General features: G+C 41.3%; 1 protein-coding gene across 1 annotated transcript; it reads left to right on the top strand.

Moving 5' to 3' along the window:
- Positions 1-14: 14 nt before the first annotated feature.
- Positions 15-26,834, top strand: LOC130104646 (centrosomal protein of 295 kDa-like). The gene is made up of 23 exons (XM_056271260.1): positions 15-226; positions 2,537-2,643; positions 4,750-4,920; positions 5,630-5,697; positions 5,775-5,949; positions 9,258-9,476; positions 10,281-10,425; positions 11,650-11,805; positions 11,898-12,062; positions 13,871-13,899; positions 14,332-14,428; positions 15,334-15,456; positions 15,525-15,602; positions 17,043-17,140; positions 17,220-17,333; positions 17,382-17,475; positions 17,549-17,662; positions 19,242-19,651; positions 21,046-21,177; positions 22,635-22,707; positions 23,216-23,459; positions 26,248-26,347; positions 26,678-26,834. The coding sequence occupies exons 6-23, from the start codon at positions 9,426-9,428 to the stop codon at positions 26,714-26,716; spliced, it is 2,262 nt and encodes a 753-aa protein (XP_056127235.1). The 5' UTR covers positions 15-226; positions 2,537-2,643; positions 4,750-4,920; positions 5,630-5,697; positions 5,775-5,949; positions 9,258-9,425; the 3' UTR covers positions 26,717-26,834.
- The last annotated feature ends 896 nt before the right edge of the window (positions 26,835-27,730 follow it).

Raw genomic sequence — 27,730 nt, 5'->3', positions numbered from 1 at the left:
TATTCTTTCTTGTGTTCGGCAGATCCTGGTAGACACGCTCTGAGGAGACTGCTGGACCGCATCAGGAGCCAGAGAGACCGCCAGCGGGCCGCAACACTGACGTCACACGAGGGAGACGCTGATGTGGAAGTCTTGAGTGTTGAAACGGGATCTTTGAGCAGCCAGGAAAAAGCACCAGAGGGCAGTTTAGAAGAACAGACGCCCAGCCTAGCGCACACTGACGACGGTAACGCTTCCACATCGTTCGTCTCTTGCACACGTCTGTTTTTAAGGATGCGCTTATTGGCTCTTCACGTTGTACAATAATTAAACTATTTATTAACTATACACTTGTGGTATAGTAAGTGCTTACTGGATTAAAGGGGGAAACATTCTGAATTCAACTTTCTTGAGAACATTATTTGCTAAATACAGTAAATAATTACAGTATAGCCTTAAATGTGTAGTTGCCTAATCGGCATTTTACACTGTACACGGCAATTTTACCCCCCCCCCCATATGCACATGTAGTTTTTATACTACTTTATACAACTCCGTGTTCACGAAGAACAATATCCTGCATCTGGGACTATTTCTAAATATTGAGGATAAGAGTAGGGTTGCACAGAAATGCACAACCCAAGTAAAGGACACATGGATTTCTCCAATCCACACACCACTGACACATTTCATGCATTTGTGCTTGATCTGATCATTTATGTGTGTAACTTTAAGCATTTCACTTATTTTTCAGTATATAAATAATAGGGGTGTAACGGTTCACAAAATTCACGGTTCACAAAATTCACGGTTCGATACGACGCAGTGGTGTCACGGTTCGGTACGGTTTTGATACAGCAAAAAGAAAGAAATGCCAGAGAAATGTCCTTGATTTTTAAAAATTGTGTCCTTTTTTTATTTTTAAATAAGTGTTAAAGGTGCTCCTAAACGATGTCACGCGTTTTTTCACATACAGCAAACATCTCCTCACTATCCGCTAGCTGCCTGTCCCCTGAAACAGTGTTCCAGCCAATCACCGACTAGAAGGGTTTGGGGGCGGGGTTTGTGCGCGTGCACATGAAGGGGTAGTGGAGGAGAGAGAAGCATGAAGAGGGAAGTTAGAATTATAACTCTTTAAGTTTGATATGGCCGACACACGACCAAAGAGACGACGCTCCGATGAACAGATTGCAAAAATGAAAAGAAGGAACGCGCAAAGTCCTGAATTTACATCGGAAAAGCCTTTGAAAGGTGGCGAGATCTCCAGACATTCAGGAGCTCTGTGTTTGCTGGAAGGGGATAAAGCCAGTTTTTTTTTTTTAAATGGACGTTCATGTTCGCCTAACAAACACAAGGATATAATTAGCTAGAACAATGCAGTCAGCGCTAACTTTGGTGGATACAACATACAGGTTTCTAGCAGCTAGCGATCGATCTCTATTGTAAATGATCAAGCAAACTCACAGTAGGCCTACAGTTTGTGTGAATGATTGTTTTCACTGTTTGTTATGAATTTTTAATGATCATTCATAGCCTATTGACAACTTTGACTAAATTTGTTTACGACGGAGCCGTTGTTTATGCTCACTGGGAAACACGAAGCTAACGTTATCTTGCTATTATTGCGTCCTTGTATGGGAGCTACAGTTATAACCTCTGGTGGCGAAACGTTTTATCGTGTGTTTCTGGTAATGTTTCTCTTTTTCAGTATTATATGAAAGCATTTATCTAACTCGGGATGAGGAGGAGGATCGAGCTAGCCTACGTTTTGTTTGACAACACTTCGAACATGAACCAGAAGTGACGCCACCCAACATCGCTTAGAGCACCTTTAACCAAGTTATTTTTAAATAATATTTGAGGTTTCCTACGTCTGGAAACTTTTAGCTTTATAAATGGGGGTGATCTTTGAAGGATGAACAAATAATGTTTTGGTCATCACATTAAAATTATAATTTAAATATGATATTTGAGTTTTGAAGTGCTGGAAAAAGATGTGTGACGCATTTAACTATTCCTGCCACACTTCCATGGTTACAGTTAGTGTCACTACAGTAAATCCACGGTGAATGTTGCTGATCTGTGGACTTAAATGTTTCTCCTGGTTTCCACATCAGTGCTGTTTGATCTAATAGAGATCTACGGTTTATTTAATGCTTCTCACTAGATCTCGCAGCGGTGTTTTTACTTCTGTGACAAACTTAAATGCTTTCTTCACTGGATCTCTTAGCGCTGTGTAGTTACAGTGTTTGATCAAGATCGGCTCGCACTGACATTGATGGTCCAAACTGATAAACGGTCTGTGAAGCACAAAATGAGTAACGCAGTTTCGTTCCGCTTTCTTTAAGTTTGCCATTTGATGTTGGGAAACGTTGTGATCGCACCAGCAGGAAAAATGGTCTAACGAATCGTTTGGTTTGTAATGCGTACTGAACCGAAGAGCCTCATACCGAACGGTTCAATACGAATACGAGCATCGTTACACCCCTAATGAATAGTATCAGTGTCACTCTGGCTCGTGTCTGCTGCTGATTGGTGCTGTGCTGTCGCTGCTCAGGGCCTGACGTGAGCGATGAAGCCGTCGTGGCAGGAACGCTGCTGCCGCCAGAGGAGCGAGGCCAGCCGGAGCCGGCGTCCGCCGAGAGCCAGAGGAGAGCAGCCCACGTGAGTTCACTCCTCAGTCTCCCTGTGCTTTACATGGGGCGTTCCCGTACACTGCAGGTCCTTCAGGCGCCGGTCAAGCGGCTGAGCTGTGATGTGAAACTACTGGTACCTGAATGCTTGTGAAAAACACACGCTTCATGAGGGTCTCTACACTTGAACTGAGCTCAGTCGTCATTCTGTTAAAGTGCCACTATGGTTTTTCAAATATTCCCGGCTTTCTTGTAGTTTGTGAATGTAAAAGGTATGCAAAGTTTCACAGATCGAAATGTCCGACAAATAAAGTTATCGTCTCCTATAAGAAAGAACCGATTCTGAACTGCCTAAACAAATCGTCAGTAATTCCAGCCTTCCTGTTATATACCAGTGTTGTGCCTGAACGGGTTCAATGAACGATAGTTCATGAACTCGTTCATATTTTGGGCGAACGTGAACTGAACGTACTGTATTACTGCCTGATGAACGTTACTGTGAACTCGTTCATTCTGGTGTCTGTGAACGCACGCTCTCTCAGTTTAACTTCGTTCAATAGGGTGCCAGATTTCTATAGTGCCTTCCAGGCGAAAACCCGGCTAAAACACACGTAAACAGGCCTTAATATGTAGCGGAAAAAAACACCCAATCTGGCAACACCAGCCACCAGTGTCGCACCGCGGCCGCCGCATGCGTCATCAAAACAAAAAGCAGCATGTAGTCGACGAAGCAGCGAGGAGGCGTCGTATGATCATTTAAACGAGTTTTATGACAAGGTCGGTGAGGAATGAGGATGGGAAAATCTTACATTTCTGTGCAAACTTTGCCCGTCGATAAAATAATTGCTGTCTGTGGTTGTATATGGGCTGTGGCAATAATAAATTTTTTTTTAAAAAGCTCGCAGCAACATATGGAAAAAAGAACTATGAACTAGTTCATTTTTTGAAGTATGAACTATGAACTGAACTAGTTCATTTTAAAATTTGTGAACTGAACTTTTGAACTAGTTCATGTAGAAAATGAACTTTCCCAACACTGATACCTACGAAACGTAACAAATTTGCCCAATGCCAGCCTATGGGCTTTATTGACTGCCTGCGAACGACATCTGCTTTGCCCCGCCATACAAACTACAGCCTGTTAAACATTAAAATAAATATCACTAAATCATGGTAAAGTTAAATATTAAATTATAATTATTTCCCCACAAATATAAATGTGTCCATATATCTATCGCTCTGTGCTTTGAGAGGGATATGGGACGCGAGCAGGACAGAGACGTCTCATATCTTCATGTCTAGCATCTTCATGTCTTGTCCTGAAGTCCAGAAGCAACTGATGGTTGTTGAAGCTCTGAAGAGTGAATTTTCTCTCTCGCAGGTGCAAGACATTTAGGCTGCGTTTGATGTTTCGCTGCCAGAGAAAGCGAAACTAAATTTACCAACGTGTGTGAAATTCATTCTACAAATAAACTTGACTTGCTTTGCCAAGTCCAACAAGCACACACTGTGTTACATAGAATTTGATGTGCAAGTAAAAATGTATCTGTCCTACAGCATTTTTCCATTTTACAACAGTAAATGTGAATATTGCAATTAAAAGTGAACGAAAGGAAGAAAGGTTTATTATCCCCTTTCGAAAATGGGTGAGACGCTAGTAAAGATTTGGGTAAAGAAAAAAGATTCCATGAGATTTCATGTCCAGTGAAATACATAGTCAACAAATGACTTAAATGATGAATGGGCTCATGTTTCCCATTTTGGGCACAAATCCAAATGTTTCTATGGTTGCGCTGTAACTTTTAATTGCTAATCTATTATTTATTTTGCATACAAAGCTTTGTGCTTCACTCGTGTCATAATATTCACGTGAAAAACGGCATTCATTCACATACAAAAAAAGGTTATGCCGTACCACCGCCGTTGTTCTAACTTCAAAAGGATGAGTCCAAAACAACATTAAGAATCCTTAAAATGGCATAATATGGGCACTAGGATATTTCTAGCATTAAATGAGACTCCAGAGCATCTAGCCAACTATTAAAAGTTGTATCTTCAGTATAAACGCAACACTGAGGTCCTCAGAGGCAGTTGGTAGTGTTCTGTCAGTAGAACTGTGAGGTGTTGCTGTGTCCAGGAGGCGGCGCTGTTGAGCCGGCAGCAGGAGCAGCTGGCGGTGCTAGAGGAGCTGGAGCAGAAGCGGCGTGAGCTTGAGCAGCGCCTGATAGAGACGCAGAGGAGCCACACGCTGCAGGATGATGAAGCTCAGAGCCGTCCTGGGCTCCCGGAGAGCGCAGCGCCTCCAGAGGTGCGTCTGTACACTGAAACGCCTCCTCAACCAGACTGTTCACACCATAACTCTGCACTTGCACAAAAAAACTTTTAAGTTCCCTTTAAGAAATGGGAAAATTCAGCAGTAACTTTTCATAAACCAACTTTCCATAAAAAAACAACTTTCCATAATTTGTATATTAGCTGCTTTCCATTACAGATTTGTGCTAAACTTTTATAACTATTGTGAAATGACGGCATTTCCATTAACCGATGTATGGCAAACTTTTTGGCTCAAGGGCCATACCGGGTTTAAAAATTTGACAGAATGCCGGCCAAGTAGCAGCAAACACATTTACGTTGTGGCAATGTCTGCGTGACATTCAACAACTGAGAGACAACGTTCTGACAATTCATTTTTTATGCTATAGACGGGAGCGATTCTAGGATTTTCATTTTAGAGGGGCTCGGCCCCCAATGAGGTTATGATTTTTAATAAAAAGTAACCCTTTAGTTTAGGGTCTAATGCTCACTTAGTGGAAGGAGCCACTTCCGGTATTTTGCTGGTTACTCGATCCTAGTAAACTGAAATCGAGGATGTTTGAAAAATTTAGTATTCAAATTTAATCAAGGAATCGTGACCACACTAGTGGCAACACATTATGCAAGCACCAAAAAAACACGGGATAAAATGTAATATTTCTCTCCGGCCCATAAAACAGTTGTGTGTGTGTGTGTGTGTGTAGGTTGACGCAGATGAGCCACACACGCAGAGACTCCATCAGTACCAGCAGAGACTCCTGCAGCAGAACAGGTCAGACCGGCTCACCATCAGCAGAGATGCTCGTGATGCAGCAGATGTGTGACGCTGTGCCTGCGCTCTTCCCACAGGCTTCATCAGAAGAGCGTGGAGGAAGCGCGGCGACGCCTGCAGGAGTATCAACACACACTGAAGCTACGAGCGTCACTCCAGCAGCCGTCAGTGAGCTCAGAGCCCGTCAGTGACGGCACACGCTCGGCTCTTCCAGGAGGAGAACCGGCTAGTCCGCTTCCAGCACTTCCACAGGTCAGTGCTCGACCACAGGCACTCCTGTTCAACAACAACCTTTATTTATAAAGCACATTTAACACAATACAAATCGACCTAAAGTGCTGTACATAGTGCATAGCAGGACTACACTATAAAAAAAAAAAAAATTACAAGTTTCCAAAAGCTAAAGAATAAAAATTTGTTTTAAGAGTAGATTTAAAAATGTCCTATGAAGGAGCAGACCTCACATGATACGGGAGACCAGTCCAAAGCTTGGGCCCAGCCACAGAAAAGGCCCGATCACCCTTTGATTTGTAGCGACATCGTGACACATTTAAAAGCAAGTGATTTGAAGATCTAAGTGCCCTAGCAGGACCGTATGGCACAATAAGATCACAAATATACCTTGGTGCGCGGCCAGACAACGCCTTATAAACAAACATAAGGATCTTAAAACCAACTCTAAACTTAATGGGATGCCAGTGAAGCGATGCCAAAACAGGAGAAATATGATCCCTCTTTCTAGACCCAGTCAACAGTCTTGCAGCTGCATTTTGACCAATTTGTAATCGAGATAGTGAAGATTGAGGAAGACCAGAATAAAGAGAGTTGCAATAGTCTAATCGTGATGTTACAAATGCATGAATTGCAACTTCTAAATCTTTGCTTGAAAAAAGGTGCTTCAACTTTGCAATAGATCTTAAATGGAAAAAGCTTCCTCTAATAACAGCACTAATTTTATCAAAAAATAGTGAAGAGTCAAAGATCACTCCAAGGTTTTTGATTCGTTTGCATGCGTTTGTTGAGAGAGGACCTAACTGGGCTTTCAGAGCGGGAGAGGAATCTGCCGGACAACCCAGAATTAACCTTGGTTTTATCTTCATTTAGCTGCAGAAAATTGTCATCCACCTCTTGATATCATCTACACATTCCAATAAAACATCAAATGAAGCAGTGTTGTCAAGCCTTACTGGAAGGTAAAGCTGAGAATCATCTGCATAGCAGTGATATGAAATGCTGTGCTTCTGCAAAATGTGGGCCAAGGGGAGCAAATAAAGGGAAAACAATAACGGTCCCAAAACGGATCCCTGGGGCACACCAAACAAAACGGGCGCAGATGACGAGGAACAATTTCCTAAATTTACAGAAAAAGTCCTCTTTTTGACACCTACCATACATTCTAGCCGTTCAAGAAGAACGTTGTGGAGAGTGGTATCAAATGCAACGCTCAGGTCCAACAAAACCAGCACAACACAAGAGCCTGAATCCAGAGCAAGCAAGATGTCATTTGTAACCCTCAACAGAGCTGACTCAGTGCTATGCAATGATCTAAAGCCAGATTCAAACATGTCCAACATATTAAAAGAATTCAAATAAAACGAGCTGTGAGAACTACTTTCTCTAAAAGCTTAGAGATAAAGGGCAGTTTAGAGATCGGTCGATAGTTACTGCACATTTCTGGATCAAGTTGGGTTTTTTTTTTTCAACATGGGTTGCACAATTGCATGTTTAAAACTAGCTGGAACGACACCTTCGGCTAAAGAGCTGTTTATGATTGCGGTTAACATATGACTAATGGTAGAAAAAACATCCTTAAAAAGACGAGCTGGGATAATATCTAACTTAGAACCAGAACACTTCATAGTAGAGATTATATCAGCTAGCTGAGTTGGAGAGACAGGTGTAAAGTTAGACAGACAACTCAGTTGCAAGTGACCTGGTTCAGAGGGAACAATAGAGCTTCTAATATCATACTTTTTGAGTGAAATGTTTTAAAAAATCTTCACAAAGCTCAAAAGAGGCCTCAGATAAAATATTAGTAGTTGGGTTTAGAATTCGCCTTTGGCTAAGCCCCGCCCCCCTTAGTTACTGTTGCTACGTCCGACAAACAAACTTCATCTGGGCTCTGGTATCAACATGGCTTATGCTGTGACAGCTCTTCCTGCTGAAATTGTATCAAACTTTTATACAGCAGCAAATAAAGTGTCCGATAGAAGTAGGCAAAAGGGGCTGCAATATACGCTCGAAGGCTATATTCACGACATACAGGTGAAACGCAAGGGACAACAAGGCATCCAAATAGAGGCAAAAGCATACCGGTCACAGTCAAAAAATGACCCACCGCATATCCTACTAATCGAGACGGAGGCTGGGACTAACAATATCAAGGAGCAACACTGTTCATGCAAAGCTGGGTAGGTCTCTGTTCACTTCTATAATCGTTATTACAAAGCAAACGGACTACGCGAGTATAACGTTGTTTATTAGCAGCGTGTGCTAGACAACACTTGTCAGGATTTCACTTCGGTTTGGGAAGGGAAAAAAACGGACACCCCCCTCCAACCTCTCTGGGAAACGCGTTTCTGTGTTACAAATGCCCCAGGCACAACATTTAACCATATTTTTGATAAAACTACGATGGTAATAGCCTGCCGAGACCAAAAATATGAGACGCCTGTGTTAAAGTCAATGGAGCGCTGTGAAAAAGTGTCGGACCACTGTGGGAGCTCGTTCTTGGCTGCGCTGTGATTGGTCAATCTACATTCTAGGGTGTGGCTTAGCCAAAGGCGAAGTGTCAATCGTATAAAAACAGGACTTTTGGTCGCTTTGCGTTGTCAGAAGCACACAATCAAATAAAATTGAAATCAGATTGAAAATGTGACATTCATTTCATACAGTTCAAAAAAACAGATCAAATTAACTCGCTTACATTTTTAGACGCAATATTGCCCGTTTTTGTTCTGTTTCAGCAGTGAAAATGGTTCCAATCTAAGATCAGAGCAGAAACATAACGCATCTCACAGGAAAAGTTAACCGTGTTTCATTACTGAATGATTCAGCGTTTTGAACACATCGGTTGAGTCAAAGATTCAATGACTCATTACTAAACAATGGCCTCATTCTTGAATGAATCAGTTGTTTGAACGAATCGTTTGAAGGAATGACTCAGTGGCTCGCTCATTTAGTGTTATGCTTAAAAGTATCATTCTTTCCAACGTTTCTTATTTGTATATTCAAAAATATTTAAAACAATCTCATAACATTTATTTAATGCAGTTGTAATTTTAACAGATTTAATTTGATCAGCCCTACCTACGGTAACAGCCCAATATTGTCTTATTAATCTAATTTAATGTATTGATCAAATTTAGGAATTTAAAATAAAAGATAAAAACATACATTTAATAAGATTAGGTGGAAAATGCCCTTTAAAGGTGCAGATATGACAATATGCATATTTAAAAATATCAAAGCTGATTGAAAACTAATGAGAATATTGCTTCAGAATAAATGGTTTACAACACCCCCCCCCCATCCTCATGGAAGCGCATCTGTTCCCACAGCAGGCTCTGCTCCGCCCATCCGAACCCGCCGGCTCGGGCCCCTTGCTGGACGCCCGTGCTCCTCTTCCTTCTCCCGCTGTGGTCCTGGAGCTCCTGCGCAGCCGGCTGCACCCCGCTGATGTCATCACTGGTGTCCAGAGCGAGGCGGAGGCGACGAGGAGGCGGCACATGAGGCAACAGCGAGACGCCCTGCAGGCGCTGATCACAGCTGACACACAGGTGAACCTCAGCTGACCCGCGGCTCACTGTCCTGTAGTAGATCTCAGAGGGGTTACAGCAGGAAAGATTTCTTGTGTAGTTACTTGTGAACTCTCTTTGTGCTTGGTAAAAACAAACAAGTAAACAAGTTTGAAATGATAAAGAAAACTGCTTTTAAAAAGAGAGTTTGGGGATTTACGCACCATGTTGTAACACTTGATAATTAGTAACACGCCAAACTAGAGTAAGTTAAAACTATGTTTACTAACTTTGCTGGGGAAGTTCGTGTAAACCGAATCTGCTCGGACTCGTGAGTCATCATGATATATTAAATACAGTGTATTGCACAGAATCTGCTCATATCTGGCTTACTTGAACACACTCGTCACTGCGCAACAAATAACGGCGCGCTTGTTCATTTGCATTGAAGCAATAGCGAAAATTAAAGAGCATTTGGTGAACAGAAAATACATTATTATTGTCCAACATCCTAAACTATTTTTTTGTATGTTCTTTGTGCTGTATTGATCTGTCCACCTAAAACACATTCTGGTGATGAGGATGAAAGAGGAAGTGGAGGAGAGGCTGGATGACAGGATTTAGTTCGAATAAGAAATGAATGTATGAAATCTTCTTTTTGGCTAGTAGAAGTTCTGAATGGCCGGTAACTTAACAATTTTGTAGCCAAATTGGCCGGTGAGTGAAAGTAAATGTCGATTTATGATCTATCGCCTGTTACTCTGCACTGTAATATAATAGATCCAGACACACAAAAGTGAGCATGGTGTAATTAACCCTTACAGTGAACCTCTGCTCCTCTGGCAGGCTTCAGTGTCCAGCTCTAGTGGCGCTCAGGCGGATCACATGACTCTGAACACGTTGCTGAAGGCCATTGAAGAGGCTAACGGCCACACCAAACCCCCGACAGCACCCATCCAGCGGGACGGAGACACGCCGGCCCTCGCTAACGGTAAACACAGGCCTCACTGGGAGGCGCGCTACAAATAATCAGTGGTGGACAGTAACGAAGTAAATGTAATTCGTTACTGTACTTGAGTAAAGTACAGATACGCAAAAAAGCTACTTAAGTATTTAAATTTTGGGAGACTTTTACTTTAACTCCACTACATTTCAAAGTCAAATATCTTACTTTTTACTCTACTACATTTTCAAAATCAGTCGTTCCTTTTTATTTATGAGTGGATAAAAACGTAACTGGTCAAACGAGCCACCAATCACAGTACAGCACGCGCGCACTTTGTTTTGAACTTGCCTTGGCGGTATCTACTAAGCGCCAACCAGAGCCGTTAAATATGAGAGTTGCGAACATGGATAGTTGTGACAGTGATTAGGTAAGTATTAAGCATAATGTAGCCTACATTGCTTACGTTGCCACTAAAATGACTTGCATATAATAGCTTTTTTTCTGGGGAGTAGCCTAGCAGAAAAACTGCATTAATACGTTTTTTGTTTAATTTTGGAGGGAAATTGGCTCCCATAACATAGAATATAGAATATATATATAATTTAATGGCGTTGTGCAGGTTTATGTGAATGTATCATAACATTAAGATGTTAATAATTATGACCATAGGCGTTGGAGAAAAATATATACAGTAAATACTGTAAATGTTATACATTATGGGAACAGTCCCCTTCCCTCCAAAATTAAACACACAAATGAATTCAATTCAAATATATATATATATATATATATATATATATATATATATATCAGATTCATTAATGTCATTTCATTAATAGATTGGTGTGCCAAGAGTGACATTAGTCTTCACTTAGACTGAGTTAAGCAAGAGTCTTGTGACAAATTATAATAGGACATTATAGCCATAAAAAAAATCAAAGTACTTGGATACTTAAGTACATTTGAAGGCAAATACTTTTGTACTTTTACTCAAGTGAATGTTTAAAGGCAGCACTTCTGCTTTTACTTGAGTAAAAGTAAAGATACTCAAGGTAAAATATTACTCAAGTACATGGTATGTGTACTTCGTCCACCACTGCAAATAATGTGTAGTAAAGTTTTATTCATACATCAACAGAAAACAGCACAGACTAAAAGATTGATTCTTGGGAGGTAATATGGGTTCATTTTAGATGAAATGTCGATTAAAAATCGAGAAATCGATATTGTTCACTCACTCACACACTAATCGTGCTGTGTGTCTTGTAGACGGTGTGTGTGAGCCGGCCCCGGTGGCCCGTGTGAGAGTGAAGCCCCCGGTGTCTCGAGCTCCCGCTCGTCTGGGGTTCCTCCGGCAGATGCAGCAGCACGAGCTCAGCGCCATACAGGAAGTGGACTCGCCCCTCAACATCAGCCTGGACACAGGTACGCCAGCAACTGACGCTCCAGCAGGTGTCACGCATCATATCCTGTCTGACCTCACGTGTGTGTGTGTGTGCTGTGATTGGCTCCTGCAGAGCTGCAGACGTCTTCTGCTGATGTGAGCGCGTCCAGCAGTGCGTCTCTGCCCGCGCTCGCCTCTGCCGGCAGCCACAGCCCGAGCGAGAGGTCACAGGTCACGGGCAGGACCAGCCGCATGTCCTGGAGAGACATGCTCCTGCAGGACTCCACTGCCTCGCCAGGTATATACACACATGTTCAGGGAAGTACTATGTACTATGGTGCTATGTAGGATCTGACCGTTTCTAACCGTTACTACTAGTTGCTAATTCTTTTGCTATGCAAGTTCTCATTTATAAAAAATATAAAAATTAAATAACATGGATAGACTGTGCATATAAATCAGGGCTGTCAAATCGTTATCAGTGTAAATCATACATTTTTACTTGTTAATTTAGTTATAAAAAAAAATAAGTCACATGCCCCTAAAATTCAAGATATTGGGGCAAAAATGGCACATTTCACATGAGTGACGAGTCAATATCATACAAGTGCTGTTTTTGTCCCGAAGAGCACGAGTGCAAATGTAATATTGATTTTGTACAACAGTTCAATAAATAAGAAGTTAATATTGTTTAATTAATCTGCTGTGGCTTTATGGGTAGTTGATCGCCACATCATGTAATTGAATTTGAAAACTTTAATTGCTTGACAGCCCTAATTTATATCTAATAATACATGTATAGCCAAGGGCTCCAGGATGCATCCAATCCAGTACAGGCAAAGAAGTGCATGATGGACAGGTTTGACACTCAATTAAAACAAATGCTTTTAAACTCGTAATGTTTAAGTTTAACAAAGTGTGAGTTGATGACTCATAATAAATTAATACTATATTGTATCATAATAAAATATAATAATCTTACATTTATTTATATTTTAGAAACGCAAATCAAGATCTAAACTGAAATAATATTTCTTCAACCCCCCGTCCCCATAACAGTTTTATTGAAAAACATTCAGAATCATAAAAATAAATCGAGTTTAATGAACAAATGTGTATTGTGGTCTATAGAGAATCACAGTGTTTAGTTGGCCAGCTTCTTCCCTTGCTTGGTTGCACTGCAGAGGCTTGCAGGGCCGCACGATGTACCGCTTTAGCATCGACATGCGCATCCGCGGTAGTAGCATGGCAAGTATGTGCTCCCCGGTTCAGAACGCGTGTGATTCGTGGATAATTGTAAAGTTTAAACATCATAGAGTGAAAGTTTCTCATTTGCATGTGTTTGTAAGTCTGGTCCGGCATCAAGCGAGAGGACTGTGACTCGTGCGCTGTTTTCTGCGCACACACAGAGAGCCGTGCTGACAGCACGTGAACGCCCAATTCAGGTCTCCTCCTTTCTTTTGAGCTTAAACGGACACGTGCACGCAAAATGAAGTCAAAATGGCGTACTCGGCAAATACCCTCGTAAGCGCAATCGGTTATGCGTTATAAACAATTAAGGAAATCGGATGCGTGTCATTTATGCTTAGCTCTGTGCGTTGGTCGTAAAGGGACAGCAGCCTAATGTGCCCGCAGCTGTTTGTGTCGCCAATGGAGACCAAACAACGAAAGAGAAAATTACTTTAGTTGATTTAACAAATATATATTGTAGTAATTAAGTGTATTAGTTATATTTTATTTACGGTGATGACTTATTTTACATTTGATTATTCAATTTCTGTACCTGAATATGGTTAGATTTACCTGAAAAACATAAAGCACTGCTTATTTCAATTGTCTTTCTTCTATTGTATTTATCTATGCTTGTAATTTGTTTATAATTTTCTATGCAGATTCACTCCCCTACAAAATCACCCCGATTATTCTAGAATGATTCATTCTTTTCAAATAGAGCTATATAAATCATCTGGTGAAATAGTTTTTATATCTATTTTTTTTTTCTCAATATCATGCAGCCATAGATTGTTGTTTGTGCTTTAACACTTCCTGTTGACTCCTCCTCCTCCTCCTCCTCCTCCTCCTCCTCCTCCTCCTCCTCCTCCTCAGGTCCGTGCCTCATGAAGCTCCAGCAGGAGGTAAGACTCCCTCTCGCTGCAGGAAACAGCTCCTGTAACACACACCTGACGTCACTGATGACATGCTAACTCATTCTGAGATCCACAGTTTATGGATCAGTGATGAAAACTAGCCAAATCTGAGCGTGCCGTCACACCAGTGATTATGCTAAGAGAAGCTGATGTGTGTGAGTATGTGAGTGTGAGTGTGTGTGTGTGTGTGTGTGAGAGAGCAAATGTGTGAGCGTGTGCGCGTGTGTGTGTGTGTGTGAGCAAATGTGTGAGCGTGTGTTTGAGCAATGATGAAACTGTTTTGTACCTGAAGTACATGTGAATTCTGCATGTATGCTAATGAAGGTCTCTACACTTGAACTGAGCTCAGACGATGAGCTGATGGTCTGTGTGTGTGTGTGTGTAGAATCACACTGTGTAAAACGATTCTCTGTTTGCTAGCGGTTTAGCGCTGGCTGTCCATCATCTGTTGATCCAGACTATCTCTCATCCACTACGATCTCAACGGGAAGCTACTTCACTAGCGACCATGAGCCAGGTGTGTTTGATCATTACATTCACAAACAGAGTGTGTACATTAGGGATGGGCATTTCTGGCAGTTTTTCGTTTCGACTTCTCGATAGGTCTGAAAAATTAGTACTCGAGGGCGCTAAAATGTTATTTTATATTGACTGAATGTATTGCATTTTAGTCATTGTAATACTGACTTCATTCACCAATAACCATCATGTGTTCAGTAATTGATGAAAGAATTTTGATTAAATCTAAACAATAGTTAAAAAAACAACTGACAAATTTTTTTTTTTTGTCTTTTGAAATATATACAATCGATTAATTGTCAATAGTGATTTAATCAATATAACGTGCGGTCATGCGTGCTGTGTTTGACCATATCACGTTAAAAGGCTAGAGTTACACCTTCATGACTATAAGTGTGTGTGGCATTCGCAGCCTTTTGTTTTGTGCAAATGTAAGTTGTTTCATAACTATCAGTAAAAAGTGTGTATAAAGTACCGGTCAAAAGTTTGGAAACGTCACTTTTTTTTTTATTACTATTTTTATGCTTTTAATTGCGGTAAAAAAAACTGTTGTGAAATATTGTTGCAATTTTAAATATAAATATTCTTTGAATAAAAAGAGCAGCATTTATTTGAAATAGAAATATTTTTGTAACAATATACTCTACCGTTCAAAAGTTAGGGGTCAGTAAAAAAAAAAGTGTTCCTATATATATATATATATATATATATATATATATATATATATATATATATATATATATATATCATTGTTTTCATGGTCAGTCGTTGCTGGACCGGTACTATATATCTATACATCTCGTCGCTGGTACGCTCCAGTACTCGTGCCCATCCCTAGTGAACATGCGTCTGAACGTCCTGTCCGTCAGAAGAAGAGATCTCTGAAGCTCGTGTGTTTCTCAGAGGATTCTGGTCTCAGTGTGGATCCTGATGTGTGCGTCCCGTCCCCCGCTGACACGAGCCGCTCTGTGCAGCGCATCATCGACAGATACAGCCAAGAGCTCCACGCTTCACTGACACACGCAGGTAAACCCTGGCTCCTGTAGTGTGAGGTGTGTGTGTGTGTGCAGAACGCTCACGTGTTCTCTGTGCAGGAGTGGCGGACACCAGTCCAGCGGGTCAGTCCTGGTCCAGTGCGCTTCACGAGGGAGACGCTCACATCTCAGCTCCAGGTGCCGTACACACAGAATCACTTCCTTTTACTCGCAATCAAGAATTAGCAGAATTAGAGCTGACGCAATTACTTTACCTATTGGGGGAAAAGTGGCACTACACTTACATTTGCTCCCGCGGCATCAAAGATCACATGAACACAGTCACTGCACAGAATAAACCCACTGCAAATGGCTGACATTCACCGGTCCTCGTTATCCAGCTGAGCGAGCCGATGTGAACAAGAGGCCCATTGTGCCGGGTCTTTGTGAGCTCATGCTGAAATGAAGTGCTTGACCGCTCCACTGAATAGAAAGAGTGCTCTCTGCTCGCTTCTGTATGTAATCGTGTTGTATTTCATGCTGTTAAGAGGAGACACACACACACAATAAAGTTTGAGGACTGACAGTCGGCTGAATTATAGTTTTGTGTGAGTCACTTACAAAAGTGGTGCGGTTTGGATGTGCAATTTACATTTAATTCTAAGCGTGAGATACAGTTGCACCGCACAAATAGTATTTTTAATGTAAAATCTGTTCATTGATATTTAAAATTGCAATTGACTTTACGACTTAAATGACAGCCAACTCAAATAGCCAATCCCATCGCTGCCCTGAGAAGCCTTGTTTTTATCTGCCGTTTTGGCAGTCAAGCTTTACTGAAATGTAGGACACTTTTTATGCCAAATTCTTTCAAATATGGTAAAAATGTGAGAAGAGTGGCTGGTTAATGAAGTTTAAGTTTTTGTCTACAGTCATTTTGTCAGATGTTTTTTTAATCATATTTAGTCTTATCATATTTAGGGCTAGTCATATTCATACTTTGTTCTGTTTTTGTCAAGTTTTAGTCGACTAAATGCTTGAGCGTTTTAGACAATGAAAACTTAGATACATTTTTATCATGCTGCATAATGCACATTTTTTCTGTGATTAATCGTGATTTAAAAACATTATAAAATATATTAAAATCGTCTAAACTTATTTTAAAAACTTGAATGTAATAACTTCAAAGTTAAATCAGAGAGCGAGCCGACTTGTGCTGTTGTTTTGTTTGACAGACATAAGCCCTATTCGCGCTGGATTAGTATTATCTGGGGACCTCGTGTGATTTAGAAATTACCCCGCCACATCTGAGTTTCGCACGGGATAACCGAAGCCTGTGATTTTACTCAAATTATTACAAATTACTAGAGGTCACCAGGTGATACTAATCCCGTGCGAATAGGGCTGTAGACTGAACCCGCCCTTGAAAAGCCATTGTCAGGGTTCACTAACCGCTGCATAAGGGCATTTACAATATGAAGGGAAATAATCTTCCTATTCATGCAGCCATATTCTGAATTGCATTGAAATCTAAATATTTCAATGTGGATTTTTTTTTTTTTTTTTTTTTGTTACCGCATTTTTTTTAAGCGGCTTATTCTGATATGGCCGTTTGGTTTTTGTTGTTGTTTTTTTTAGGTGCTTTCCTGCCGCTTCAGCCCCATCCAGACATTGACACCTCATCATCTTCCTCTTCTTCATCTAGAAATGTAGTGAGAGCCGATCAGAGCCGTCAGGTGCCACGCACATGCATGTTTCTCATTTACAGTCTCCTGACTCTGTTGCCATGCTAATGTCTAGGCGTGATCATTTCAGGGCTGGAGCGAGGCAGTGACCCGGATCCTTGAGCGCCTGTCTGATCAGTTATCCATCAGACCCGGTGAACCCCGTCCATCATCCTCTGAGAGGGACAGGGCTTCAGACTCCAGCCACTCCTCTGCCGGTCACATCTCAACCGGCTCAGACTCGCACTCGAGCGCTGAGCTCCTTCAGTCTGCCGTGAGCCAGTTGATCGGCCGAGCGTCAGATATGGGTTCGTCTCAGGTGTTTGATCAGAGCAGCGCCCGCACAGGTAATGATGTGAGGCTTTGGTGGCGTCTCTGCCGGTGTGGTTCATTGCTCTGACTGATGTTGTGTTGCTTCAGCTGCAGTGGTGAGCAGCTCCGGTCCAGAGCGGCCCGCTGAGGTCGGGTCACTGATGTCACCTGCCTCACAGCACTCAGACGAGGACAGGAGCACTTCTACTGACGCCCCACAAGGTAAGGTAACTGAAGAAACTAAAACGCTGATAAAGGCGTGTTCACACTTGTCAAATTTTTCTTGTAAAAAAAGGACGCCAACGGCGCTTGTTTAATAAAATAAAAGCTGGCAGCGTTTAGTTCCTGTAGCCGATGCCTGCCAAGTTCTGGTAAAAGGGAGTGACATTTGTTGACAGCTGCTGTTATCCGCTGGTTACGGTATTGATGAGTGTTGCTGAGCGAATGCTAATGTTAGCTAACGTTAAGAGTTTTGTTGGTAACGCTTTACAATAAGGTTAATTTGTTAACATTAACAAATGTATTGCACATGGTTAGTTCATGTTGGTTATTATAATTAGTATTCAGTCATCTTTGTTAATGTTAGTTAATAAAAATCCAGCTGTTCATTGTTTGTTCATGTTAGTTCACATATTAGTAAATGTTGAAATTAAAATGAACTAAGATTAATAAATGCTGAAAAACTGTTTATTCTTAGTTCATGTTCACTAATTAACAAAGCAGTAACACTTTACAATAAGGTTGTACCTGAGCCACCAAGGATCTGTCCAATCTGCTTTTAAATAGTGCTGTGAAACATGTTTTAATTATTTCTCTTAGTTTACTATAGCGGTACTAAAATGGATAGTTCCTTCTGCTGCTTGCTGTTCTTCATCTAAACAACAGGAGTGATGCACATTCATTTTTGGTTTTGGTCGGAACAGTTTTGAAGGTCAAAATCATTGACCGAAATAGTGACGTTTAATTAGCGTGTTTTGACCATGTCAGTGTCTCTCTTGTTCACACAATGTGGATAAAGTACAAGTAAACCGGTCAGCTGTGTTGATGTTAGCTATGACATCAAATGACGTCAAAATGATAATCGATCATCATTTTGATAAACCACGATCTTTTAGTCTAAGCGGTTTTCTGAATAAAACATCACAAAACAGTATTTGTGTAGCGCGCCTCCCGTCCAATAATCACAGTAAGCTTTGTGTTCTGAATTAAAAGTGATACTTTTGATATGAAACAGTCTCAGCTTTCAAATTCTGTAAATTTTTTCACGTAATTCAGTCAATAAATGTGGTTTTGTGTCTCTGATGTGAGGTGACAGATGCTGTAGTGTGTGAACGAGCGCCTCTTCCTCTTTACCACTTGTTACAGCACCAGATAAACATGAATGAACGAGTGCAAAGAATCAGTACAACTTCCTGAAATAAATCATGTCTCATGTAATCGATCAGCGTTTCAACCGCAGAAAGACGTCAGTAAAACAGCTCGAGAACAATGTCATTACACCACATTTAAAAGCCATTTAATGTTTTGTTTTCAGAAACGTTATCGTTTTTGCTAAACGAGATCTTTAATTTAATTTGGGTGCATCACTAGTGAGGATGACAGTATTGTAATAACTCCATAGCTGTCTTTTAATCTGCAAAAACTTTGCTTTTTGCACAAGTGATTTGCCGGAGGGAAAAAAGTCTGAAACATGAACAGTGTTGTACTGCTGCCTTGCTGGAGCGGTTCGTTTTCTTTCACAGTTGGTTATTGTTCTAGTGCTCAGTGGAGTTGCTGATGTTCATTATTTTCTGTGCCGTAGACGACGCCTCAGATCTGTTTCTTCCTCTGCCCTCTGATGTCACAAACAACGAGAGCGTGGACTGTTCGGCGGCTCTCTGTGTCCCGCTGGAAGCAGAGAAGTGTGGCACGGATGTAAGCATGGACGAGGCCTCTGATTGGCTGAACTCGACAGACCAATCCCTGCAGCTCCTGCGCGCAGACCCACTGACTCCGCCTCGGGCGGACCTGCAGATGTCTGTGGAGCAGCTCTCTCTTACCCACGAGTCCCTCTGTGAGACCCATGACATGGACGCTAGTCTCGTGCCACGCTCCCCTCTCCAGACCCGTCTACAGGAAGAAAGCCTTGCACCCGCAGCCCAGTTACCCTCGCAGGAAGTGATGTCAGCTGTGGAGGAAAACACGCTGAGCGAGCTTCTGGAGAGAGCACAGGTAGAGTCTAAGAAACCGTACAGCTTTGTGCTCGCTTCTTTGAGTTCAGCGGGAAAAAAAACACACACCTGCAGTACATAAACGTTTGAAGTCCCCCTGTGGTCAAAAATGGTATCCCTTAAAACTCATCTCTGATCACCAAAATTACAAAAATTACACCAAGGTTTTCCTTGGAAAAACATTCTTCATGCCTTAAAGGGATACTCCACTTTTTTTGGAAATAGGCTCATTTTACAACTCCCCCAGAGTTAAACTGTTGAGTTTTACCGTTTTTGAATCCATTCAGCCGATCTCCGGTTCTGGCGGTACCACTTTTAGCATAGCTTAGCATACATCATTGAAGTGGACAAGACCATTAGCATTTCTCAAAAAAAAAGACCAAAGAGTTTCGATATTTTTCCTATTTAAAACTTGACTCTTCTGTAGTTACATCGTGCACTAAGACCGACGGAAAATGTAAAGTTGCGATTTTCTAGGCTGATATGGCTAGGAACTATACTCTCATTCCTGCGTAGTAATCAAGACACTTCACTGCCGTACCATGAGTGCAGCAGGCGCAGGCACTTAGTCCCGGTCACGTTGGAAGTTACCGAGCTGGGGACTATTTTCAGGCGCTGCGTCATATCATTACGCCTGCTGCACTCATGGTGCAAGTTTTTGGTTCTTTAAGAAAAATCCAACAAGCTGGTTCCTTTTAAGATTTGTCCTCAGAGAAATTGCTGGATCAGCCCCGTAAATTAGACAACATTAGTTCTCCCACACACTATAACAACCTGTCAGACTGGTTTACATGAGCACAGAAGTCCTAAGAAAGACTAGTCTCGCAGGTTAGACAACTACTTTTTTTTCTGTAATACTGTTCATAACTGTTTGAAATCAGTTGCATAATGAAGATTGGCCTAATTTGGTATTGAAGAGTGAGAATGACTGCCTCTTGACTAACTGTCTAACTGGGTCACACTAGATCTTAAGACACTGTCTTCACATAATTGTTTATGCAACTGACCCCAGGTGTGTTAAACCGCTTTTTCTAATCCCTTAAATGGTGGTGTAAGAGAAACCATTTCAGGCGTGCTTCTTCCTTAAAGTTTTCTAAAAGGGACAGTTTAGATATTACATAATATTTTTTTTGTGTCAGTCTGTACAATGAGGACCAATGTTGTTTGTCCAAATTATCATCTTGAATGAAGATAAAAAGACTGTTAGCATTTTTGGGTGAACGGTCCCTTTAAGAGTGTCCAACTGCAGCACAACAATGCTAAACCTGAGTCGACTCATGCTGGTGTACTGCAGCACATTCACTAGAGTTAGGCCGTGTATGAGCGTCACACACACACCACCATCATGTAGGACACCCAGATAACGCATCTGTAAACCAGTCTTGCTCCTGCCAGGAGGCGGGTGACGTGAAGGGCATCATGGAGGAGTCCACCATCTCCTTCATCAGCCTGCCGGAGTCCACCCTACAGGACCTCAGTGAAGACTCCGGGAGTGAGCCACAGGAGGGCACATCTGACCGCAGTGAGGTGAGGGCACAGATGAGTGCGCGTCGTGCAGCACCTCTTAGAGTCGTTCGCTTTAAAATGAAAATTTGCCCATTATAGTTATATTAAAAAATGTCCTGGCTCTTCTGAGTTTTATAATGGTAGTGCATGGCAACCATTAGTTCGAAGTCCTTAAAAGTGCATGAATCCATCATAAAAGTGCATGATTCCATCATAAAAGTGCATGATTCCATCATAAAAGTGCATGATTCCATCATAAAAGTGCATGAATCCATCATAAAAGTGCATGAATCCATCATAAAAGTGCATGAATCCATCATAAAAGTGCATGAATCCATCATAAAAGTGCATGAATCCATCATAAAAGTGCATGAATCCATCATAAAAGTGCATGAATCCATCATAAAAGTGCATGAATCCATCATAAAAGTGCATGATTCCATCATAAAAGTGCATGATTCCATCATAAAAGTGCATGATTCCATCATAAAAGTGCATGATTCCATCATAAAAGTGCATGAATCCATCATAAAAGTGCATCTATCCATCATAAAAGTGCATGAATCCATCATAAAAGTGCATCTATCCATCATAAAAGTGCATGAATCCATCATAAAAGTGCATCTATCCATCATAAAAGTGCATGAATCCATCATAAAAGTGCATCTGTCCATCATAAAAGTGCTCCACACGGCTCTGGAGGGTTAATAAAGGCCTTCTGAAGCAAAAAGATGAGTTTTATTAGGAAAAATATACCTATTTAAAACTTTTATAAAGTAAAATAACTAGCTTCCGGCCAATGAACATATGGATTCGACTTGGTGTAAAACGCGAGTAATGCTACGTACTGCTGATATTTACGCTACACCATGACGCACTGCGCTACTTCCGCCGTCACAAGTTGCGTAAGTTGCGCTTTAGGCCTGAGTAGACTGCGTATGGCTGGAAGCTAGAATTTAACTTGATATAGTTTTAAATATGGATATTTTTCTTGCGCAGTGCATACGCTAGTCTACTTGCGCCTAAAGCGCAGCTTGTGACGTCAGAAGTAGCGCAGTGCGTCATGGCGTAGCGTCAATATCAGTGTAAAACGCAACTAATGTGACGTACTGCTAAGTCGAATCCGTATGTTGATTGGCCGGAAGCTAGTTATTTTAGTCGATTAAGTTTTAAATATGAGTATTTTTCCTACACGAACGCATCGCTTCAGAAGGCCTTTATTATCCTCCAGAGCCTGTGCAGCACTTCTGATGGGTGGATGCGCTTTTATGAGCTTCTATCTGATGGTTGCAATCCACTGGCATTTTAAAGCTCAGAAGCGTCAGGGTGTTTATTAATAACTCTGACTGTGTTCGTCTAAGAGAAGACAGTCATATACACCTTGGATGACTTGAGGCTGAGTAAATCATGCGCTAATTTTAATTTTAAATTGAACGACTCCTTTAAGAATCCGACCTAACACATCCTGTCTCTCGTAGGGCCAAGCGCCGAGCCGTCCGGTGGAGGACGACAGCCAATCAGAGGAGCCAGAGCCGTCGTTCCCTCATGCTGGTTGGTAAACTTTCAGGCCCTGAACTCTTCATGAAGGCGTGACTTAGGGCTGCACCATTATGACAAAAATCTAAATTGTCGATTATTCCCTTGGTATTGTAATTGCGATTTTATTAATTACCACAAATTATTAGTAAATTATCACAATTTACATTGAATGATGTTTTGAATGGCTTTATACCGTTTGGCCATGGGACCCACATTTCCCCATGGTCATCAAGCCGCAAGTCCCGCGACCCACTATTTTAGGAGTTATATAGGCCTATTATAATACATTTGGTTCTCTGAAGTAGTCGTGATTCGCCCCTCACAACGTAACGTGCTCTAAACACACCTCTTAAGCACGCAGAATAATGGAAGTGGACTCTTTTTTTTTTTTTTTTTTTTTTTTTGTAATCGCGGCTTTGAACAATTACGTGATCGTGGCATTCCTAATCGCGATTAGAAATGGGATTAATTGTGCCTATCGCTAGCGTGTGTGTTGCAGTGATGTGTGTGTGTGTTGCAGTGATGCTGCTGGAGTTTCAGAGCGCTCCTGCTCAGCGGCAGCGGCGGGACGCTCTGGCTCACAGGTCAGCGCTCCGGGTCGCTCAGATCAGAGCCAGACGCCTCGAGCGGCGCGTGTCCACCGCAGCGCACGCTGATGAGGCGAGCACGCCTGAACACGCACTGAAGAGTGTCGCTGAGGTCAGGATCTGCAGCGCCGCTCAGAGACGCGTGGAGGAGGCAGAGATGCACCAGCGCACACAGAGGTACGGCTCACCGAAGCACATCTGCTCAACCCGAGCAAACATGTTCCTGCTCCAGCCTCTAGTTGGGCACGGGCATCTCATGAACACTGTAATTTGTAGCAAGTTGTGCATCGATAGGAGGAGCCTGACTCGACTACCAATCTCACGTCGAATCTTCTGACAGATTTAAGTTTCACTTTCGATCCGTGACCGAGAGAGGAGCGTTTTGGCGGCAGGGATTTAAATCTTTAAAAATGTCTGGGATAAGAAAATCTAAAGTGTGGATGCACACCATCAGAAAGGGTATTCTCCCAGGCTGGATTTAGCATCAGGAAACCATGAACTGCAGGACAACGTTAACAAGTTGGTTTTCCTCGGGACATTCTAAAACGCTTAATGTGAAAAAAGCTTTTAAAACGCTTAAAGGGCACTTTTACGTGCTTAATGTATGTACACACCTTATTAAGAAACCATACTGTGTGCAGATGAGCAGAAGAACCCAGAATATGAACGCAACGCGCTCCTCTTATAGGGATCTCCCCGTCACGTGACCCCTAGCCGCGTGCCAGCCATTTTGACGGAATACATCCGTCGGCTACTCATAGATCCATTGCCGTGGCGGGTAATATATATTATTAGTATATTATTATACTAATAATATAATTAGCATAAATATTGCAATACTTTGCGCTACAGTATTGATATAATTGAATGTGCAAAATCATGGTGCAAAATATCTCGATACTGAACAGAATCGATTTTTTCCCCCACCACGTCATGTCATCGCACTTATTATTAGCATCACCGCAAAGGTTGGTCAATGTATTTTTATCACCAAATTATAGTACCTGTAATAATTTTTAAACTTGAGTTTACAGGGAAAAACACAAAACAAAATCACCAACAAGATTAAGTGTATCTTTAATGTATTTGTTTAATCTAGTTTGATCCAAGAAAAACGAAATAATAGCCTATGCTTATAAGTTATATACTTTTTTATACTTATCACTCTGACTGCCACTGTAGTATGATAAACTGTCATTGAGACTGTTGTCTCACCCTGTGTTTCTAACGATTTATAAGAAGTGTCAAATAAAATACAAGATCAGCTTTTGGTATTTGAAAACGAAAGACTGTAATGTGATAATAGGCCTAACGAATTAACTGATCTAGGAATGCATGTGTGCGTTTTACCTGTTTATTGCCGCCAACCACTTTTCTCCGCTTTGTTTCTTTTGGGATACGGTATAAAGATATTCCTTTTGTATGATCACGTATCTGATCGCATCCAACTGCACAGCATCGCTCGGGCATGATAGGAATATTTCGCGACGAGCTGTATTATCACCGGCGGTTTAGCATTATCTATTCCGTCAAGATGGCTGCTCCAAATGGCGTGACGTCACGCAGGACGTCCCTATAGAAAGTCACGTAAAGCGGGAGGAAAATTAACGTTTACTTAAGCGCGTTGCGTTCATATTCTGGGCTCATCTGCTTTTCTGTAGGCTGTATAATATGCTTTATTAATAAGGTGTGTACAGAATTTGATCTTTTAATATAACTGTCTTTGGACATGAAGCCGTTAAACGTTTTTCACGTTAAGCGTTTTAGAGTGTATTTTATCCGCGCACACAATTTGAAAAGACTCAAACGGACACAGGCCGAGTGAAAGACTGGATTTTTCTCTCTCGATCAGTGATTTCAAGACATTTCAGCCGCTTCTAATGTGATGTTTGGATGCTGTGAACATGTTTAGCTAAACCGCCACTCCAGTTTAGCGTGTTGTTTCTGCAGTTAAAAAGACAAAGTTGACAATTCTGGCTATAGTTTTGTTATTTTAATAATTTCTTTATTTTTACTTTATTGATCACTCAGGGTTATCTAATTGAACTATTTGTGGCTTGTTTTGAATATATGTTCTCCTGCTCTTTAGGCACTTTGCACACATTTGTTCTGCATCTTGTGACTTGATTCTGACTTATTTCGTTTTGTATTTTTTATTTATTAGAAAGGTATATTCTGTTCTAATTTAATTCTGTAAATTAATTGATTATTTTTCGGTGCATCGATGTTGTACTTAGAGCGTGCTCGCACAGGCATTTAGCCAATTTAATTTGATTTGCATGTGAAATGCAAATCCTGTCTGCAGTGGCGCCTTTCTGCAGTTATTTCTTAGTTTTATTGATCCGAAATGTTATGTTTATACATTTTCTTCTATATCTTTGTGTGATGTTCTGCACATCGCGGCATTAAAATGTTAAAGCCCCGCCCCCTCCCCAACCCCACACACAATTCGACTATTAGTCGAATATAGGGAAGACTTGACGATTCTGATTCGACTATGAAAATCCTTAGTCGGGGACACCCCTAATAGAAAAGAATAGAATAAAGATACAAATTAAACAATGGTTTTTTTCAGGTAGGTCTAACATAAGAATTCAAGAAGTATACCGCAGAAATGGAATAATCAAATATAAAAAACACTCTTCATTTGTAGCTCATTGGTATATACTGAAAATAAAAGTGGGAACTAGACACAACCCTGTGGAGCTCGTATTTAAAACCAGTTCTCATGAAGATATGCCATTCATAAACACTCTCTGCAGTCCATCTGAAAGAAAGGCCTTGATCCAACATATAAAGGCAGAACGTATATTCACACATGTGGTGATTCATGACCCTGCGTGGTCTTAAACGCTGGAGTAAGATCAGCAGTGCCGTGCTTCAGATGTGGAGCCCTGAATATGCTCTGCTATGAAACCGACCCACATAAGTGTGGTGTGTGTCTGAACTTCCTGTCGTGTTTCAGATTGTACAGTCAGTTAGAGGAAGTCAAGCAGCAGAAGGAGTCCCGGAGCCGCCAGGACGCGTACGCCAGGAACCGGGAGAAAGCCAGAGACTTCCAGAGGGTGAGCCGCATCACACACACGAGCATGAGGAGGATCTGGGTCACGGGCCTGGAGGAGGCTCACCAAGGCTGGAAACACGGTTCTCAAGGGAAAACATGGGTTAACCCGTGCACAGGAACATTCCTCACATGATCACGTTGATGGCAGCCAAACCAAGCCAGTGCTGCTGCTCACGCCCGAGAGGACCGCTTCAGCTTTCACACACCCGCTAGCTTTTCATTTCTTTGCTTTTGGAGTGAATTATGACCTGAAGATTCGCCACGGTAGTTCAGTGTTGTGCAGATGTGGACACGATGAGGTTTGTGACGCACCCCTCTCTCTCTCTTACAGAAGACGCTGGAGAGACTGAGGGCCAAGCTCAAGCCGTGACGTCTGCGGAGGGCCGCTTCTGCTGTGGTGTTCGTCTCAAGCACAGTTTAAAATCTCAAGCACTTTTATTTGTATGTCTGTATGTTGTGTATTTTAAGTAAAATGTTCTTTGATTTAATAGTTGTCCGTGTCATTAAGTTGGCTTGGAGAGCCAACTTACTGATATTGTACTTAAACTTATTATTATTAAGTTGGCTTGTGAGAGCCAACTTACTGATATTGTACTTAAACTTATTATTAAGTTGGCTTGTGAGAGCCAACTTACTGATATTGTACTTAAACTTATTATTATTCTTCTTTTTCTTACTCTGAAATTTCTGACTGCTACTCCTCCTAGAGCTTTAACTCCACATACTCCAAACTCGGCACGGACACTCAAACTGTTCTGACTTAGTGTGCTATATCTTTTCTAACTGATCGGACTTACGGTTTTCCTAAAAACTACGATCAAACTCGGAAAAAACTCCCATTGACTTTACATTGCGGAATCTTCAGATTTTCAAACTCCCCAACTGTCAAAAATTCAAATGTAAATCCCTTGAAACCCTAGACTGAATCAAACTGCCATTCTATACACTATATGAGCCAATGAGACTCAATTAAACTAATAAACTCATATATCTATGACACTTATCCATCTATCTATCTATCTACTTTAAACTAAATTAAACTTCAAACTAAATTACACTTTAAACTTCAAACTAATTTAAACTTCAAACTAATTTAAACTTTAAACTCATAAACTCGTACACTTATAAACTCATGAAATCATACACTTATGAACTCAAACTCATAAATTAATAAACTCTGAACTCTTACTCATTTAAACTTATAAACTCTAGTGGACAACAGTGCTATTACAGAAAGCATATTATAGTTGCTTAATTCACCATAGAAAACACCCAGAACACCCTAGCAACTGCATAGCAACCACCCAGAACACCCTAGAAACCAACTGAAATATCTTAGAACACCCTAGCAACACCATAGCAACCACCCACAATACCTTAGAAC

This window comes from Rhinichthys klamathensis, unplaced genomic scaffold, assembly GCF_029890125.1.
Source record: "Rhinichthys klamathensis goyatoka isolate OS25496 unplaced genomic scaffold, OSU_Roscu_1.1 h1tg000014l_1, whole genome shotgun sequence".
NCBI lineage: Eukaryota > Metazoa > Chordata > Actinopteri > Cypriniformes > Leuciscidae > Rhinichthys > Rhinichthys klamathensis.
This window is presented reverse-complemented; position numbering and strand designations above follow the sequence as displayed.